The sequence below is a fragment of the Myotis daubentonii genome, chromosome 3 (genome assembly GCF_963259705.1).
Source record: "Myotis daubentonii chromosome 3, mMyoDau2.1, whole genome shotgun sequence".
Classification (NCBI taxonomy): domain Eukaryota; kingdom Metazoa; phylum Chordata; class Mammalia; order Chiroptera; family Vespertilionidae; genus Myotis; species Myotis daubentonii.
The window spans coordinates 23645239-23666625 of record NC_081842.1 but is presented as its reverse complement, the minus strand read 5'-3'; the positions used below and the strand labels follow the sequence as shown (position 1 = coordinate 23666625).

The 21387-nt window shown below is 41.3% G+C and overlaps 1 protein-coding gene across 1 annotated transcript in view; it reads right to left on the bottom strand.

The window, feature by feature from the left end:
• The window catches only part of IQCJ (IQ motif containing J), a 63025-nt gene that overhangs the window by 26445 nt on the left and 15193 nt on the right, over positions 1-21387 (bottom strand). The window contains exon 2 of the mRNA XM_059685896.1: positions 1275-1347. Within this exon, the coding sequence (XP_059541879.1) occupies positions 1275-1347 (73 nt within the window). The remainder of the gene's footprint in view (positions 1-1274; positions 1348-21387) is intronic.

The window sequence follows — 21387 nt, the reverse complement described above, 5'->3', positions numbered from 1 at the left end:
GCCTTAGTTGTTCTTGAAAAACAGAGGAGGATTTTTTAGGTCATAAACATTTTCTTATTTACCCCCTCCATTACGATGAGGAAAGAGATGAGGAGTTGGTAGTCCCAGAACTTTCTTCTCCAAGATGTGCCTGTGGTGTGCTTTCTTTTTCTTTTTTTAAATATATTTTATTGATTTTTTACAGAGAGGAAGGGAGAGAGATAGAGAGTTAGAAACATCGATGAGAGAGAAACATCGATCAGCTGCCTCCTGCACATCTCCTACTGGGGATATGCCCACAACCCAGGTACATGCCCTTGACCGGAATCGAACCTGGGACCTTTCAGTCCGCAGGCCGACGCTCTATCCACTGAGCCAAACCGGTTTCGGCGCCTGTGGTGTGCTTTCATCTCTCCTTTTTCCCTGGAGATTTGGGGGGCAGGAAGGAAAGGGCTTTTGCACTCTGCCCACCACTCTCTTTTCCTTGCATTGAGGGGAGCTTGCCCAGGTGGGGAGGGCTTTGAAGTGGTACTTTTTTCAATCTGACTATCCATGCTCTAGGAAATCATATTAAACATAAGGTCAATGACTAACAAGAGCTTTCTGAACAGCTGCTCTGCTGACAATTTGGAGGATGGATTTCATCATTTGGTTATTTAAGCTAACTATACAAAAACACTTCAATTCAATTGGCCCGGAAGTTCCAAACCATGTCCTCATTTTCTCAGAGATGGATAAGGAAGACGGCTTGTTCAACAGATTTTCTCTTGGAGTTTCACTCTTTGCGATAGTTTTGTTTTAATTTGGCATTAAAAATATACAAATTGGTCTTTCCTCTCATTGGTTTCTCCCGCTAGTCCTCTTTGTCTCTGATTTTATATCTAACAATGCCATTTCCCTACTAGAAACCAACATCGCCCCGGTGCTTTCAGATGGTTTCCAGGGTCTCTGCCAAAGTCTGATGCACCAGGGCCCCGGCTGTCTCTGCCGGCTGCACCACCAAGCCCTGCCCCATACACTCCCTCTCCAAGTCTGGTCATTTGAAACTTCACCCAGTCCCAGAACTCACATGCTTTCTTATTGGACATTCAAGGACAATGCGTCCCCAACCCCTCTATTGGCCACTCCCATTCTCCCTTTAGGAAGCCTCCAACTTTCCCTTCCTCCATACAGGTTTTCAGAACTCAACTTCCTCAGCAGCCTGTGCTGATCTTTATTAGCATTATCTCTCTATCTGACTCCCCACCTCCCCTGCCCCCCAGCTAAGTTCCTTGAAGTCAGGGATGGTGACTTACCTTAAGGTCCCTAATCCCTAGATGAAGCCTAATAAATATCTGTTGAATAAATGAGTTGAATGCATTGATATGACTGTAAGGAAACAAAACCTTAGTAGCTTAATGCCCCTCTCCCAAATCCCAAGAAATTGTATGTCCTCTGCTGATTCTTTTCTGCCCCTCTATTTCAACTTTCTAAAATCACTCTGAGGCCTTCTTTTTTATTTAACACTAGAGGCCCAGTGCACGAATTCGTGCACCATCCTGGCCTGCGGGATTGGGCCAAAACTGTCTCTTTGACATTTCCCAAGGGGTCCTGGATTGTGAGAGGGTGCAGACCAGGCCCAGGGACCCCACCGGTGCACAATCAGGGCCAGGAAGGGACACGGGAGGGCTTCAGGGTGTGTCCGTTCTGTCTCGCTCAGTCCTGATCAGCCGGACCCCAGCAGCAAGCTAACCTATTGGTTAGAGCATCTGCCCCCTGGTGGTTAGTGAATGTCATAGCGACTGGTCAACCAGTTGACTGTCCTCTGATGGTCAGTGCATGTCACAGCAAGTGGTTGAGTGGCCTTAGCATATCATTAGCATATTAAGCTTTGATTGGTTGAACGGACAACTGGACAACCAGACACTTAGCATATTAGGCTTTTATTATATAGGATTATATTTTTCTAGTTTTATTGAGGTATAATTGACAGTTAGAGCTGTATATATTTAAGGTGTACATTTGATATATGTATATGTTGTGAAATCATGACACTCAAGCTAATTAAAATATTCAGCACCTCACCACGTAGTTACCATTTTCTCTGTGTGTGTGTGTGTGTGTGTGTGTGTGTGTGTGTGTGTGGTGTGGTGAGAAGATCTACCTTCTTAGCAAACTTCAAGTCTACACTACAGTACTGCTAACTGTAGGACATTGTTGTACATTAAATCTCCAGAACTTTTTCATCTTGCCTAACTGAAACTTTGTACACCTTGACCATCATCTCCCCATTTATACTCTTTCCCTTTCTCCAGTCTCCTCTGTGCTCTGAGAGGCTCATAATTTTGGACTTTATCAAGTAGTCCCCTTTGTTCTGTGGCTTCGAATAGAGTTTGCACAGTGGGAGGCCCTGGCATGAAATTAGAGGGTAGCCGAGGAGAAAAGTTGTCAACTCAAGGGCCTAACCCCAAGTTTCTGACTCAGTTTGACTCACCAGGTGAGGGGATAATTTCTACCAGGCTCTATTTAACTTCTACCTTTTTTGAAATTTTGGCTAAGCCCCTCTACAAAATATAAGTTGAATCATTCAAGTACAACCCAAACATATAGCATTCCATATTCTGTAATCCCATTTCTCCAAATGAAATCTTTGTTATGAGTGGCTGTGAAATGTAGGCTGTGCTGTTAGGGCAGATAATTGATTGACTACTTGCCAAAGCCATGCTTCCCACTGTCATAAGCGTTGTTCTGAAGTGACTTGGGAGTTAACTGTTAGACTGGATGGTGGATGCTGAATTTTGTTCTTTTGTGTCTGGCTTTCCCCTCACACCTTAATCCTGCAGGTATTTCTCCTATCACAAACAGGAGACCATAACAGAAGGTTAGACAAGCTTATTTCTGTGGCCACTTGACCTGCCCCTTAACCTGCCCAATAATAAATAACACACTGTTCTTATGTTTTCCCATCCCTGCCACTTCTACTGTCTAAACTTGTTCTTTGGACAACTTTAAAATCAGAAGTCCACACAAAATTGCTTTTTCTCTAAAATGCACTTCTGCCTAAACCTCAGCCCTTTAATTATTCTTACTTATACCCTGGCCATTTTATTCTCAGCATATTCCAGAACATGGAAGGTAACTTAAAATGTGAAAACAATCTGCAGTTTACCTCCCTGTGCAGTTATGGGTAACAAGGCCTGTGCCCCTTACATATATCATCTTTTTGTGCGGGGATGTGTGTTTGATAATTTCATATTAACCTGAGGGTAACTACTGAACGAAAGTTAAAAGCCAAAATTACTTTGACACTTTCAACTACCCAACCATTCAATTAAATATCACCAGCCTTCCCACTGTCCCCGCCCCCACTACTCCTTTTTAATGGAAGTGTAATAAGAACACTAAAAAAGGGGTTACTAATGTTTGCCTAATTTGGAAAAGTAGAAGACATAAAATCCATACTAATTTTAGCTCTGCATCATTAAACATGAAATATTGATTATTGCTCTTTGTAACAGAGTTTATGAAGCTAGCTGAGCTGCTGTGTCCACATAAAGTGGTTCTGATGCTTTGCCCTTGGACCTCAGTGGCCGTAAATGATGCTCCTTGGTGACAGCTGGGAGGCTGGCATTCTAATCCACAGCCTTAAGAGGTACATTTCCCAGATTAGACCAGGAATGACCCAGCTGCATAGCCGAACTTCAGAAAATTAAATTGGAGGGAGTCCAAACCGCTGTTGAAATAACCGTGTGAATTACAATGCTTCCACAGGCCTTGTTATAATGTAAATGTGCTTTACAATTTACTGCCATTTCCCTCCCACCCCTGCTGTGAATATGGACATTAATAGTCATCTCATATATTTAAAGGCAAAAAGGCATCAAAAATAAAAATGTAAAATTCATGGCTTCTCCCTTTGGAAAGCAGAAAGTAAATTCTTTTCTTTTTTTCTCTTGCCTTTTTTTTTTTTTTTGTAAAAAGAGCATACGTTTTGTTTATGTATTATGCATTAATGTTTTTTATGGTTGACAGATCTGTAAATTTCACACAGGGAAGTTACCTTGCAGCTGAACATGAATTTCTTTAGGAGGAAAAAAGTGGCTAATGGGACATCAACAGCTCATTTAAAGAATTCATCAGGTAAGTTATGAGCACAATGGGCATATATGAGGTAGCAGACTTAAAAAGAGATCTGCCCGGTTTCTAGCACTTTAAGGACATTTTGAATGTTTGATGAGATGCAGAGTGACTGTGATTTTATGGTGACAATCACTGAGCAAGGTAGTCCTAAGCGTCCCTATGTGAATTCTCAGTGATACTACTTGCTGCCTCATACATAGTGAAACTTACTAACTTATAACCATAAGATATGATCATGAGAATCATTGTGATAGCTCATTCTTTTGTTAAAAAATATTTTTTTTATTGATTTCAGAGAGGAAGGGAGAGGGAGAGAGATAGAAACATCATTGATGAGGGAGAAATCATTGATCAGCTGCCTCCTGCATGCCCCACACTGGGGATCAAGCCTGAAACCCAAAAATGTACCCTGACTGGGAAGGAGCCATGACCTCCTGATTCATAGGTCGATGCTCAACCAGTGAACTACACTGGCCAGGCTGATGACTCAGTCTTTATTCTTGTTTGACCAACCAAACTATGTTCCTAGACATTAGGACATAAAAGTCTTTGACTGACAACTCTGAAAATGCAAACATCTGAGCTCATTTTAACCAAACAAAAGCAAGTAAAACTCAGTTGTGAATGTTTCAGTCATTGGTCACCTTGGATCTGAGAGGACTTCAGTCCCTGATATTCTCCTGGAGGAATGAGTGGAATGGTACCCATCTGGAAGGGTATACCTACAACCACATCATGGGGCTGGCTTATCTGAATAAGCGCCTGCAAACTTCATCCAGGTGCCAGGGATGGACAGCCCCCATGGACCCAGGACTGTCAGACAGGATGAGCCAGCCGTGTTAGGTTGAATAATACCCTTTAGGCTTACATGTCCTTCCTCTCCTTTCCCTAAAATTGCACATGTTCTCAAGATTCTTCTGCTAGTTTTAGATCACAAACATTCTAAAGTGATTCTAGAATGAAGACAGAGCTCATTACAAGAAATCCAGCCACTTCCACTACATCTAGGATATGAGAAATTAAAACACTATGAGTAATAATTTTAAAGTGGTCACTCTACTCAAAGTTAATTCATCTCAACAGTAGGACAGCTATGAAGATACAACTAAGACTGAAATACTAGGCACAACCATTAGGATGTAGGTGTTTTTGCATCTTATATATTTCTGCACTCTGAAGACCAGGCTTCAAGGTGAGAATTCAAAATATAAATAAGCACACAAGCAAATAAATAAATATCCCTCAGAATGCAGACAGAATAGCAAAGGTGGCTAAGTGACTCCATACACTAACTCCAGTTTCCTGTGCCAAAGGATAAAAACAAAGTGCCGGCGATCAGGACATGTAACTCCCCAACGTTTACGCCTGATTCTGGAATGCATTTAACTGAAAATACGGTCCAGATTAGATTTTTGGCTTAGTCAAATTGGAAAATGAGTTTGCATTTCTTATGTACTCACCCGGTAATATTGTGGGGAAGCAACCCAAATGCATTCTGGGAAGAACTCTTCTAACACACTCTGTAGCACCTCAGACGTGTCAGGCTCTTCCTTTCCATTCCCTGCACGACCACCTGTGTTCAGGACCCTGGTGACTCTCACCAGGATTATTACACTGGGTCGCCTAATTGCTTCTCTTGAGTACATTTCCGATCATCTAACTCTCTTACTCATAAACCCTACTGCCAGCCTAAATAAAAATAATCATCAGGATTAAAAATACTCTTAATTCCCTAAACCCAGTATTGCTCCTTCTACATCTTCTGAACTCCTTTAAAGTTCATCTCCAATGTGATTTTATATATTTTAATATTGCCTCCCATAGCTAACTGAATGTCATTTCTTTGAACTACTGTTATTACTAACATTTATTGAATTTTACTAGGTTCCAGGCACTTTGCATAAATTATCTTTTTAAAATTATGACTGTAGCCCCATAAAAATAGCAAAAGATGCAATTATTATTCCCATTACTTCTGTAAGAAAATAGATTCAGAGAAATTAAGAAACTTGACCAAGGTCTTATAGGAGAAATGGAATGCCAACCTAAGCAGTCTGATTCCAGAATCTGAACCTTATCCTCTCTGCTCTTTCCACGAATGACATGGAACATACAACAGCATGAGCAGCGATGATATCTCACCAATGGTGTACCAATGGTAAAAAAGAAACCATAGTGTCCTGCAAAGTACCCAGGTTTCTTATCTGAACCAGGCATGTCACCTACCCGCTGTGTGATCCTAGACAACTGACTCTAGGTCTCAGTTTCTTCATTTGTAAAGTGATGATGCAATGCCTATTACACCCTCTTATGTGAGAATCAACTAAAATATCATGTTAAAAGTGTTTTGTTTACTCTAAAGTGCTGGTCACCATAAGGAGATCCTTTAAGCATCTATCTTATTAAGGACAGCAATCATGTCTCACTTGTCTTGTCTTTCCTGTGGTGCCCAGCTCTGCTCCATTCTAAGTGGTGTTATCTTGGGTTGGGTAATCCCACCTGCATCTCAGTTTCATCATCTGTAAAATGAGGACACTACTATACCAAATTCCAAGGATTGCCATGAGGCTTTATGATTAAAAAATTATGTAAATCTTATACCAGGCACATAGTAGGTGCTCAATAGTATTATTTTCATTATTATTAAGTTTTTATTATTCTATCTTTCCAGGCCCTCCAAAACATGGGTATGCACCTAGGCACCTTCTCCTGACCCCCTCTAAACCCATTTCTATCAATTCTATTTCCTAACTGTCTCCAGAGCATACCCTCTCTGATTTCACCGTCCTTAGTTGAGGATTTATCGTCAGCTAGAATGAGCACCCTAATAGGCCAACCTCATCATTAGGTTTGAAACTGCTCCCCTCATCCAACAGTTAGAGCCTAAGCTCCCTGGCCTGGCAAAACCTTTTGTGAGGTTCCATGTGACTGGCCCCATCTGTCCTTCCAGCCCCTTTCCCTAACTCTCCCACCCCCATTACACTTACTCATCTTGGAACATAATGTCATTAAAACCCCTAGTTAAGATCAGGCACTCAAAAACTTGGAATGAGTCAGTCCATGTGTTGAAATAAAACAATGACACAGACAACCTTTTAAATAAGAAAGTGTATATTATTATCAAATTGTACAGCATCACCTCAGTTATCTAGAGAGTGGCCTCAGAAGTTTTCTACATTGGAACATGCTTCATACCTGAATAGTAAGTCCCAAAATACCCCCTCCATAACCCTTAACCTAAACCCACCCATGTTACCTGTAAAGTCTTTATTTAGAATGTTCTTTACAACACAATTCTTAAGCTTAATTTTGTTTCCTAACTTGCAGCAAATAAAAGAATCTATATATATAAAAGCCTAAGTGACTGTTGGACCGCTCAATCATCTGACTGGTAGCTATGATGCGCACTGACCACCAGGGGGCAGATGCTCAACGCAGGAGCTGCCGAGCTGAGGTGACTTGGCAGCTGCGGTTCTCAGGTGATGCACCCGGAACCAGAGAGGAGGGAGCCCCTATTCAGGGTGTGTCACCCGAGAACCACCCTCTCGCAATCTGGGACCCCTCGGGGGATGTCAAAGAGTTGGTTTCGGCCCAATCCCCAAAGGCCAGGCTAAGGGACCCCACTGGTGCATGAATCCATGCACCGGAGTCTCTAGTTTATAAGGATATTGTCAGAAGATGTGAAGTGAGGGGATCACAGATGAGATGTGGGAGGAAGAAAGAGAAAGAATAAAACATAGATCCTGCTCTGTATTTTCTCCGAGTGCCCAAAAGAAAGAGTCTTACTTCCCAGAATGTTGCCTCCTCTTGAAATCTTCCTGAAAGTTCCCCTCATTTGAAGTAAACTTTGCCTCTCTGAAATCTTAAAGCTCTATGTGTCTATGCTGGGGTACAAACCCTATGTTATTTCTTTAAGTTGTATTTTATTTTCTTTAACATAGCCTAAGTGTTTATGGGCAGTTTGTTTGTTTGTTTGTTTGTTTGTTTGTTTGTTTTTTCAATAAGCCCAAGAATCTTTCAAACTTACCCTACTCCTGGACTGCACAAACTGGGGTTTGCCAACAATAGGCCAGGGGTAGATTGAGCCTGAAATTGAAGTACATCCTTTCAAGTTGGCATTGTTTCTCCTAGCAAAAGCATGATTTTAAAATAGAAACTACGGTTTGCGTTCATTTTAAAGCAAAAACAGGAGGCCTCAGATAAATTTTAGGTTTATTTGTGGCTATGTCTTCCCACACCCCAATGGTATACATGCTCACTATTTTCTGCCTTCAAGATTTCTGGATGGAGAATTTGATAAGCAATGCTCTAGTCGGGATGGAAAGTGAATATCATGTATTTTTTAAATTAAGTTTGTTGAGAAGTGTGTAATAGTCTGATTCCTATCAACTCTGAATAAAGTAAAAGCATTTCGTACTTGTCAGGGCATAATATTCTTATTTTTGATGCTATAGGAGTTCATTTATATTTCTCTCATGCTACTCACTGGTTGTGGAGGAGGAGATGGAATCCATGTATGTCTAATGCCTTCTGTCCATATCAGATTGTATGAAGTAGACATCACCATACTTAAAGAAGGAAAAACTCACTTCTACACCTACCTGCCCACCAGAACCACTGAGCTTTCTGGGACTCGGTTATGATATCATGGGGACATCAAGTATGATAAGTCTTAGCAGCCAGCATAATTCTGGGCACACAGCAATAACTTGGGTGTTAAGAGGAATATTCAATAGTCATAAAAAGAAGAAAAGTACATTTAGGAGTTCAATGGAAGCTACAATGCAGCAATCATGAAGCTGAAAGCAGAACTGGAGAAAGAACATGAGAAAAAAGGTGTTGCAAGTCAGCAAACTTTCCTTTCATTACTTATTCATTCATCATTCTGTTTAATATTCAATAAAAATATAGCCATATGTGCTAGGCATGAGGATACAATGGGGGAGGGGAGAAGACAAGCAGACACAGCTCCTGTTCTCCTGCAGCTTGAGAGGCCCAATATAATCAAAGGAAAAAAGATGTTATAAGTAGTCAAGAAGTTGTTCAAAGCTGTTTTTATTAAAAAACTGGCTTAGCATGGCCAGTGTGGCTCAGTGATTGAGTGACTATCTATGAACCAGGAGGTCACAGTTCAATTCCCTGGTAGGGGTCATACAGGAGACAACTGATGATCAATGATACTCTCTCATCACTGATGTTCCTATCTCTTTCTCCGTCTCCGAAATCAATATAAAATATATTTTAAAATATATTTTAAAAAACTGGCTTAAATATTTTGACATTCAGGACAGAATGCACATCCATTGAATAAGCCTGACTCTTGTGTGTATGACAATAGAGCTTGAAAGATGACATTCTAGAGAGGGCCAAGAAAAGGAGGTGGGGATCCATGGGCTCCTCCTGGTTGACCGGATAGGTGTGCCTGTGGGAAGGATGTGGGAGGGGTGATAGAAATGTCTCCAAAGTTGAAATACAAAATTCCAAGTTATGGGTTAGGGGCTTACTCAATAAAAATGACATTAGTTGAGGGAGACAGAGAAAAAGCAGGCAGACAGACAAGAGAACAGAAGACAGGTGTCTACATCTGTTTTGTCACGTGATGAGCATGGCATCATTACAAATGGAAATGCCCATTTACCCTCTACATATTATAACCTATTAGTGGCCCGGTGCACGAAATTCTTGCGGGGGGGCCGGGGGGAGGGGTTGTCCCTCAGTCTGGCCTGCACCCTCTCCAATCTGGGACCTCTGGAAGGATGTCCAACTGCCAATTTTCAGGGATTGGGCCTAAAATGGCAGTTGGACATCCCTCTCGGAATTCGGGACTGCTGGTTCCTAACCGCTCACCTGCCTGCCTGCCTGATTGCCCCTAACCACAATGCTGCTGGCCTGTTCGCCCCAACTGCCTCCTGCCGCTGGCCTGCTTGCCCCCAAATTCCCCCCCCCTGCCAGCCTGATCACCCCCAACTACCTCCTGTACCAGTGTGCTCACCCCCAACTGCCCCCGCCAGCCTGCTTGCCCCCTACTGCCCCCCTGCTGGCCTGCTCACCCCAAACTTCCCCCCCACAGTCCTGATCACCCCCAACTGACCCCCACTGATGGCCTGCTTGCCCCCAATGCCCCCCCCCACCAGCCTGATCACCCACAACTGCCATCCCATCCTGGCCTGATCACCCACAACTGCCCTCCCCTCTTGGCCTCTAAATGCCTCTACCTAGGCCCTGCCACCATGGCTTTGTCCAGAAGAACATCTGGAAGGTCTCCTGGAAGGTCTCCTAGTCTAATTAGCATATTACCCTTTTATAAGTATAGATAGAGGCCTGGTACATGGGTAGGGGCAGGCTGGTTTGCTTTGAAGGGTGTCCCTGATCAGGGTGGGGGTTCCCCTGGGGTGTGGGGGTGCCTGGGTGAGGGGCCTGTGGTGGTTCGCAGGCCAGCCACACCCCCTTCAGGGTGGGGGTTCTTCTGGGGTGCCTGGCCAGCCAGGGTGAGAGGCTGATGGCTGTTTGTAGGCTGGCCAAGACCCCAGCAGGGACCCTCACCCCATGGGGGCATGGCCAGCCTGGGTGAGGGAATGATGGCTGTTTGCAGGCTGGCCAGGCCCCCCAGTGGGGACTCTTACTCCATATGGGTGTGGCCAGCCTTGGTAAGGGGCTGAGGGCCTTTTTCAAGCTGACCAGAGCCCCTTTAGGGTGTGTGGGGGGGTCCTGTTGGGGTGCCTGGCCAGCCTTGGTGAGGGGCTGAGGGCCATTTGCAGACTGGCCATGATCCCCGGCGATTCAGGCCCCCAGCCACTCCTTGAACAGAGGCCAGGATCGGCTGGAAGCTTGGCTTCCTTCGTCTCTAGGGGCAACCCAAGCCTCCAGCTCTGTGGCTGCTGCCATCTTTGTTTGGTTAATTTGCATACTCTTCCTGATTGGCTGGTGGGCATAGCAGAGGGATGGTCAATTTGCATGTTTCCCTTTTATTAGTGTAGATTGACAACTGAGTATCACATAAGTCTAGTAATAACAAAGGCAGATTGTGCATTAGAATAAGTCTTCTATAGATAAATAGAAGAAAGGAAAGGAAAATATTAAGTCTTGTATAAACAGAGCATCGCAAAACCAACAAGAAATTGCCAATGAGATGACTTTATTTTCTTCACATGTGAAATTTCAATATGTCATGACTCTAATAATTGCCCAAATTGTTTCATTACAAGTAGGTGAACAACCTTGGTAAGAATTACTTTATTCATCCAATGGTGTGGCTCAGTGGTTGAGTGACAATCTATGCACCAGGAGGTTGCAGGTTTGATTCCTGGTCAGGGCACATGCCTGGGTTGTGGGCTCAATCCCCTCTGAGGGGCATGCAGGAGGCTACCAATCAATGATGTTTCTCTGTCCTTTATGTTTCTATCTCTCTATACCTCTCCTTTCCTCCCTCTCCGAAAATCAATAAAAACATTCTTTTAAAAAAAGAATTACTTTATTCTAAACCAAGGTGCTTTGGAATTGACATTCTTTTTTCAGACAGCTATAGCAGAATGTTCAGAAAGAATGCCAAAGTCCCAAATAGGAAATTAAACCTTATTGCAGCACTCTGTTATTGAAACTACTATTACATCTTTTAGACATGTAATCTCTAAGTACTCAAGATATAATGACACAACTGTTATCTAAAAGACAAGTGTAAATACACAAGGGGAAAATGGGTGGTCTTCTAAAGGTAGAGTAGGAGGAAGGAAAGAGGAGAGAGAATGAGTAATTATTAGAACAGAACATGGAATGCATCTCTACTACTGAGGATTGCTAATTGATGTGGACTAACTCCCCACCACAGCGCACTGAAGCTTCCATCTCCAGCCGGGTAACTAGACTACTCTTCTCCTGATTTCATATTAAATGACCTTACAGGCTCTCACTTCCCTTCTCTGTTCAATTTGAAATGGTCACTCTCCAGATCTGTAAAATCTTCAAATTGAGGATTTCACCCTGAATTTTCCAGCAAATGTTCTTAGACTTCTCGCATACACTGAACAGTTCTTCAGAAAATGCATTTCTTCTTTCATAAAACATTTACACCACACTTTAGGGATAAATGTTTCTCCTTTTCCATGTGGAAATCTGGCAGAATCTTCTTTGAGAAATGCTTCCAGACAGAATCTTCAAGAGAAACTAGAGGTATGCAATGGGGTTCATCCGGCCAGCCTGTGCTTAAAGTCCACTCTGTTGGCCATTTTCTGCCAACAGCTGCTTTGAATTACTAAGGTGGGAAACAGCCATTGAATCCACAGCACTAGTTTTAAAGGCCATTATAATACACTAAGGGCCCAGTGCACGAATTCATGCGCCTTGAAAGAAACTGTGGGCTGAGAAGCTGCAGTGGGCACAGGAGCGGGTCTTGGCCCATCCTCCACACGCCCCCCCCCATCTGGCCCCTCCTACTGCAGCCCCCAGTCCCCTGTATGCTGGCAGCCCTGCTCCTGCTCCTTCTCGCACCTGCTAACAGTACATTATGATTGAGGCAGGCGCCAGCAGAGGGTGCGAGCGCCAGGCAGGACCACAGTGCACAGGAGCAAAGAATTTCCAATAACCCCCAGAGGCTTGTCCTGATGACAATAACCGGTACCCTGCCTTGGTCTGGCACCCCTGCTCATCTGCTCCACCATCCCACTGTGGCCAACACGTGCCGTGGTCAGCACACGTCATAGCGACCAGTTGTTCGGTTGTTCTGACATTCAGTCTATTTGCATATTAGCCTTTTATTATATAGGATTCCAGCATTTACCCATATGCAAGTTAAGGAGGCCAAATGCATTCTGGGACATTCCTTTAAAGAAAAGTCCTGCTATTTCATCTGCTCCCCTCCCCCCATCTCACACACAAAATAATAAAGATGCTTAGTCTATGTAAGAGGGCCTTGAGAATATCAATATAAGTGGTTATAAGCTTTAATAGACCTTGGAATCCAATTAGCTACAATTTTGTGGTGGATTAATAATTTATGGTAATTGTAAATTCATTAGATTATAATTCACCATAGCCAAACCTATGGATTTTCTCATATCTTTAAAAACATGTATTCTCAAGGTGAAGCATGACATTGTCTATGCTCATTGCTACCAAAATAGTCTAATTTAACAATTCAGAATGGCATCCCATTACTTAAACCTGGATCATTTGGAGGTTTTCCCTGTGAATGCAAAGACATAAACCTAAGAGCATTGTACCAGCTCATTAAGCCTCCGATTTCAGCAGCTGTCTAGTATTAGCTGGAAGCAATCTACTGTGTGTACTTAAATGGCCCCTGTTCACCTTTTCCTCTGCTCCATAAACAAAAACAAATCAAGAGAATGTGCACACACAAATACATGCATACCACACACAAAACTTTCACAAAAATGCATAGTTTGGTGAATTAGCATAAGGTAAACCTCTATAACCATCTCCTAAGTCAGCGGTTCTCAACCTGTGGGTCGCGACCCCTTTGGGGGCCGAAGGACCCTTTCACAGGGGTCACCTAAATACATCCTGCATATCAGATATTTACATTATGATTCATAACAGTAGCAAAATTACAGTTATGAAGTAGCAACGAAAGTAATTTTATGGTTGGGGGTCACCACAACATGAGGAACATCCCCAACATTAAAGGGTCACGGCATTAGGAAGGTTGAGAACCACTGTCCTAAGTCAAGAAACAACTTCACCAAACACGTGACAAGCCCTTTCACATGTCCCATCCCTATTATAACTCCCTTTCTCCAGAACTAACCATTATTACTGTAACTTATAAGCAACCACTTCCTTACATTTAGTATAGTTTGCTCACTCAATTGTGCATCCTTAACTACTATTGTTTAGCTTTGCCCATTTAAAAACCATTTTGAAATAATGATAGATTCACAGAAAGTTGCAAAAAAATGTGCATGGTGGTCCCATTCATCTTGATTCTTTCTCCCCCAATATTTACATCTTGCATAACTATTTACACCATGAGCACCATGAAACTGACAATGATGCAATTTGCCGTTTATGCAAATTTCATCAATTACATATTCACTCATTTGTGTGTGTTTTGCAGTCCTATGAAATTTTATCACATATGCAGCTTTGTGTAAGCACCACCACAACCAAGATACAGAACTGCCCATCACCACAGAGCATGCTCAACTATAGTTTCCAAATCTGGATTGCAGTGACTTATATGCTCACGGTGAGGCCTGATCAGATTTTATTTTGATCCTTTTGGCAAGGCTTTAGGTGGCAGTGTGCTCTTTTTTAATTTTTAATTTTAGATATATATAGAGAGAAGCATCAATGTGAGACAGAGAGACACATTGATTGGTTGCCTCCTGCAACCAAAGCCAGGGACCAAGCCTGCAACTGAGGTATGTGCCCTTTACTGGAATCAAATCCACTATCCTTCCAGTGAGCCAAACCAGCTAGGGAAAGCAGTGTGCTCTTTCATCAGGAGGCTCATCATGGTCTGGTGGCCTCTCGACGTCTGAGGACAGTAATCACTGAAGCTCAGTGCCTATAGCCATTAATTTAGGAGGAGGTCGCAAAATGGTTATGAGCTAATTATTTGATTTTATTGTGTTTATTATATGAAATAATTTTATAAAGAAACTTTCCTTTATTTATTATTCGTTTACCTACTAGTACATTCATAGAGAAGAGGCAGGATAAATCTTATTTTCTTTTATCAGTTTTTAAGCTGAAGTGGCTCTCCATCATCCTGCAAAGGTGGCCAATTATTTTTTTAACATCACTAGGAATTCATGAATCGAAATAAATTTGATGAGGTTTTCCTTATTATTAAATATTAGGTACTTCTAATTATTATTGTCGTCTTACTAAAATTTAAATTGTTTCATTTTGGGGGCAGTGGGAGCCTCTTCAAGTTGGTTCCTGTATCCTTGTGATATGCTTGTAGTCTCTGGTACCTTCCTGGTTATTTGCTCTGACAAGGTGATGCAGACTTATGTGGTTCCTGCCAAAACCAGGGAACAGCCATTTCTTCAAAAAGACCTGGGGTTTTTTGTTGTTGTTGGAAATGTTATTTTAATATAATCTGGGCAGTAGGAATGCTCATTATCACTGCAATGGCCCTCATTTCTAGGGCACTTTAGTAAAAGAGCTAGGATATATAATAAAATACCTCACAGGCTCCATACTGAGACTTCCAATTCAATTTCCAGGACCACAGAGTTTTAACTCAACCTCTTTAACAGATAATGTGTCTGTATCTCTATCTTCCACACTCAAGTCCTGGTTCTCAAGGACATAGGAGGTAACAGAATTATAATAGTACATAATTATATAGAATAGTACATAATTATTATAAGAAGTTATACATATAACATTGCCCACTATGATTACGAAAAACAGTTAAACTTTTTACATATGTTTTCCTCATTTTTATCCCTCACTTATTTTAATAGTTTTACTACATGCACATTGTTCATATGTACATTATATACTCTATTCTCTCTTTTTTGACCCTCGTTTAATATTAATTTTTAGTAACAATATATTTAATGCATACCACTAATCCATCAGCTTGTTTCTCTGGTCAGTTTGGTTGTCTGAAGCCTATTTTCTCATAAATTCCTCTTAGAAACACAATTCCCTAAGTTCTTACATGTCTAAGAGTTTTACTGAGGGAGTTCGGAACATGCCACTCCAAAACATGCTGCTTTGGTATATTGATTATTTTGAGCTTGAGGCACTTGGAAAACAGCAAATGCAGGAAGGGGCTTTCTCTGAACTCCCCTTATCTGCCTAAAGATCATTTCTACAAAAGGAGCCTAATTGCCAGGAATCCTCTCCCTAGGAATTCCATCAATAAGGGAAGATGACTCTTATTACAGAAGAGAGGACAGAAAATTCATACCACATCCAGACAAATGGTGTCAGAAATTATCACATCTCCCATCTATTCTTCTAAGGGCCCATTCATCTTTCCTAAACATGTTTTTCTCTTCCATAAGTTCCCTATGTCACCCCATCCTTTCTCCCCTCCCCCTTACAATGGGTATATAAATTCTCAAATCTCACTGCCATTTGGGAATCACTTTTTCCCCCCTGTGATGTACATGTAATGTGAACATTTAATAAATATTTATTGTATTAATTTGCCCCTGATAATCTGCCTATTATCTGTTTATTTCATAGCCCCAGCTATCAAACCTAGGATGGTAAAGGAAAGTTTTTCCTCCCCTACCCTACAGTGTTTTCTCCCCTTTTACTTGGAAGTTTTGCTTTTAAATATATAAAATCTTTGGAATACATTTTCTTTTCTTAGTATCTTAAATATGTCATTCTATTTTATTTTATTTGGGTCTAATAAAAATATATGATAACCCAATTTCCCTTATAAATCACATGTTCTTCTTACCTATATAGCCAATGGCTGTTTTTCTTTTTCCTTTTGGTTGAAAATTTGACTAGAATATATCTTAATAGGTGTCCTTATAGGTTGATAGTCTCAGGTACACAAGGTCCTCTTTCAATGAGTAGTTTCAAATAATTTTTATTTCAGGAAAGTTTCTCTAATGAAGGATAATTTTATTATTTGATTCCCTCGCTTTGATTTTTCTTTAGGGATTGAGTATGTTGGATCTTTCTCGCATGTCTTCAGTATTTGGCATAATCTCCCAAATCTCTTTCTTTCTCTCTTCCTCCATTTCTTTTTTATTTTAAGCTTTGCCCTCTTTTTGGCCTTTTATTTCTCCCTATCTGTGTGCTTATTCACTCTTGTGTGTCTTTCAGCTTAGTGTTCAATTCTGAAGTTATTTCTTCCCCTAATTTTTAATACTTTTTTTGGGGTTCTGTCACCTCCCTAGCAGAAAGACTTTCTCTCAAATAAGCCCACCAAATTGGAAGAGTGGATGAAATTGAAACTTTTAAAAAAACAACAACAAACTAATTTGGTATGGCTTAAGGGACTGAGATAGCAGGGGCTTTTGCCACTCGGAAGCATTTGGACTAAGTTGAAAGCTAACAGTGTTCTATATTCAAATCTCCATGAAGTCTCTGGGATATTGGACAGGACATTATGTACCTTTCAAACCCCTGCATTTGCCTCTACTTAAGAGAAAATAGTTGTAATTTATGACTTCATTCTCTGCAGGAAAACACTCAGGGACAATTACCTTCAGGCTCTTTCCTTCAGAATTCTAGGGCTGCAGCAGAGACCATTTTAAGAACAACTTTTCAGAAGTGCATCACTTAACCCTTGAAGATCTCTGGTTATGCATCTGTGGTATTGGGGAAAGGAGCCTGGTAATCATAGAATCAGGCACTTACATGTATTATACAATTAAATATCCCCCCACAAGCCTATGAGACTACTTTAATCACCTCCATTTTAAAGAGGAAGAAACTATGACTCCGAGAGGTCAAGTATTTGTCTAGGCTCGCACGGAAGAGTGGGCATTTGAATCCTGCCTGTTCTAACTCCAAGACCATAAATAAGGTTGCCTTCTGTATGAAATTTGAAGCAAAACAAAAAACTCCCTAATTTACCTACGCTCTGCTGTCTTATTCTAAGTTGCCTTCCACATGCTAGAAATCTGACTGTTGTTCTCTCCATAACAGATTTTTGCTTTGTATAATTAGGTTTCTCAAATTCCGAAAGAACTTGAAGGGTAGCAGAATATGCCACCCCCAAAGTATGCCACTTATGTAAATTGATTATCTTGAGTTGAAGGCAATTAAGATGAAGCAGGTCCTCTGTCCTTCCCTATTTGCCATAACATTGTAGAGGTGCCTTCCCTGCCCTCTCTACCAGGAAGAACAGAAGTTAATACCCAGAGACAATTCCAGATCCTTTGCAGCCCAGAGACCACCAGAGGAATCCACATAACACATCTTGTAAAAACTATCCCTTACCTACTGTTGCATTGTCCCCCCATATATTTACCTTAACACAATTTGCTAGAAACTCAGAGTTATTTTCCCTTATCTTGTCCAGTTTTCTAAAAAATTATTGTTCTCTTATTAAGATGCTATATAAGCCCAAGTTCTAAGTGACCCTTCCATTTACTCATAACTGAGCACTCCCTCATGAGTACTCCCATGTGCACATGCGATACACATATTAATTAACTTCTGTTTGTTTTTCTGTTAATCTTTCTCTTGCCAGCCTCATATACAGGGCCCCAGCCTGAGAACCTACGGTGAGCGGAGGGAAGACATTTTTTTTCACTCCTCTACAAGCCAAACATGTAAAGGAAAACTGGCATAGCACACTAATGGATAGTTTAGTTCAGGGGACAGAAGAACTGAGGCAAGTCACTTGACTATCAGCTTTGTTTTCTAATACGTAAGATGAAAATAACAAGGATTATAGTCAGCAGCCAAGATTTGCAGTCCCCAAACCTTAGTGTTCTAAAATCACAAAGTTAATGTTCACTCATGCTCCATGTTCATCATGGAACCACTGTTAGGATATTGTGTCTTTGTTGTGCTGAAGTTGGAGTTCAGGCCAATGGAGCAGGCACCATCTGTGCTTCCAGTCCAAATGACTAGGAAGAAGAGAGTGTATCAGTTTTCTAGTGCTGCTATGACAAAATACCACATATTGGGTGGGTTAACCAACAAAAATTTATTTTCTCACAGTTTTGAAGTCTGGAAGTCCAAGATTAAGGTGCCAGCAGGATTGGTTTCTGCTGAGATTTCTCCCTTTTAGCTTGTAGATGGTTGTTTCCTGGTTGGGACCTCACATGGCCTTTTCTCTGTGTGCTCACTTCCTGGTGTCTGTTTTCTTGTAAGGACACCGGTTCTATTGGATGAGGGGCCCACCCTAATAACCTTATTTAACCTTAATCACATCTTTAAAGGTCTTATCTCCAAATATAGTCACATTGGGGGCTATAGCTTCAACATACGAATTTTTGGGAGGGTGGAGCAAAATGCAATTCCTAACAGAGAACGTGGAGAACTGTGCACTGGCTTCAATCCCATAATTTTACTCCGATGTTTAACTCACTGCCAAGGCTACCTTTTAAAGTCTGACAACATGAGAGTGAAAAAGGAATTATCAGGGAGCATATGTTATGAAAATCTGAAATATAGAAGGAATAAAAGCATACCCATTGTAGACTCACCCCTTGTCCATTAGGTTTTGTTCATGCCTCAACAGAGAGAAATTTCAAAAGCATAAAGGGCCAAGAGAAACCTGTTAAACTTCTCCAGGGACACTGCTGAGTGCAGAGAAAAACATCCCACTTAACTAGGCTTTTTTCCTCTGCTCACCCAGGGTCTCATCCAGTGGGACTGATAACAGGAGGATATTGCAGACTTAAATGTGATGTGAAAGTTATGAAGATGTCTTTTTAGACCAGACCAGATATCATTTCTCAAATACAGAAACACGAACCAGCTTGTATATCTCTCCTAATGAGAGCAGCTGCTTCATATTATTGAGACAGAAATACAAGTCACTACATTCAGAAGGAAAATATTAAAATCTCTATCAAAGAAGAGATCTTTGATATTTTATTGGAAAAACTCTGAGATTGTTTTAAAGATCTGGAATGATCTGGAATTGGCTTTCTTTTCCAATAACCTTTTTGAAGTTTGTTCATTTATGAATACAAAATTCACCTGCTCTGCTGAGTATCAAGTGGTCATGTCTCTCTTGAGGGTCAGGAGGTTGTCTTCCCTTCTAACCACAGGTCATTGCTCAGAGGAGGTCCTACGTTATTCTCCTGTGTACAAGAAGGCCGGTGATTTTGATGTGTATGGAATTGAGAAGTGGTAGTGCCAAGATTCTGGCTAAGGAAAACTGCCCTCCATCCTTCCTGCAACACAATTCTGAAAAAGATCAGTTTTCTTTTAAGTTCTTAGTTAAAAATAAATTCTTGGTCTTTGGTTTTACTTTCTATAGTATCTCAACCAGACACAACATGCAAGGGTGTCCTTTGGCTAGACATGCTTTTTATTAGAGATTATTAATAGTTGTGGTAGACAGAATAATGTCTCCCACCCCCAAGGATGTTCCTGGAAGCTATGAATATGTTCCCTTTTGTGGCAAAAGGGACACTGTGGAGGTGAATAAGTTAAGGACCTTGAGATGGGGAGGTTATTTTAGATTATTCTGGCAGATGTAGTGTAATCACAAGGGTACTTATCAGAGCGAGGCAGGAGAGTTATTATAAGAGAGAGGTTTGATGGTGTTATTTTGATGGCTTTGGAAGATGGAAGGGGCCAGAAGCCAAAGAATGCAGGCGGCCACTAAGAAATGCAAACAGTCTTCTCTAGAGTTTCTATCACCCTTGGTTTAAGTCCAGTGACACCGTTTCAGACTTCTGATTATCAGATTGTAAGATAAATTTGTGCTGTTTTAAGCCATTAAGTTTATAATAATTTATTACAGTAGCAATAGAAAACAAATAGAAAGGTTCAATTCATATAGCCCCCAAATAGAGGATTCTGCCTGCTTTATTTATATTTACTCCACCAACAATATAAATGATTCTGAGACATACTAATTCTTAAATCCTTTTCTCAAGCAAGCTCACCTAGGGAGTTTCAAATGGTCCAATTAAACCAAAAGTAGATCCTGACAGTATTTCTTGTCCCATCTTCTCTTATAAAGTACAAAGAGACAAGGTGGTTCAATGAGCTCATGACACAATACTGTGTTTTTGTTGTTGTTGTTATTGTTGTTGTTAATCTTCACCTAAGGATATTTTTCCAGTAATACTTTTAGAGAGAGTAGCAGGGAGAGAGAGAGACAGATAGATCAACATTAATATGAGAGAGACACATCGAGTGGTTGCCTCCCACAGGCACCCTGATCGGGATCGGGGATGGAGCCTGCACCCCAGGTTCGTGCCCTTGACCAGACTTGAACCTGAGACCCTCCATGGGCTGATGTTATATCTACTGAGCCAAACCAGCTTGGGCAGTACTGCATTATTATGTTTCTGATTTGACCACTGGCTTCATCTCAAACATGTATTGACTAGCTTGTCATAATCTTGCATCTTTCTTGTGTGTTTGAACTTCTGTTGAACTTTTGACTATGTTATCTCTCTGTGCATGCCCCTCTCTCTCTCTCTCTCTCTCTCTCTCTCTCTCTCTCTCTCTCTCTCACACACACACACACACACACACACACACACACACACACCTTTTGAGAGAATGTTGTTTATCATTGTCTCAATATTTCAGCATAATCACTTAGGGCACACTTAAGCGGAAGCCATGTTCACCATGTCCCTAGGTCCCTGTGATTCTGTATCAACTCACAGTTACTATTCATTCCGCATATTTATTAAGAACTCAGAC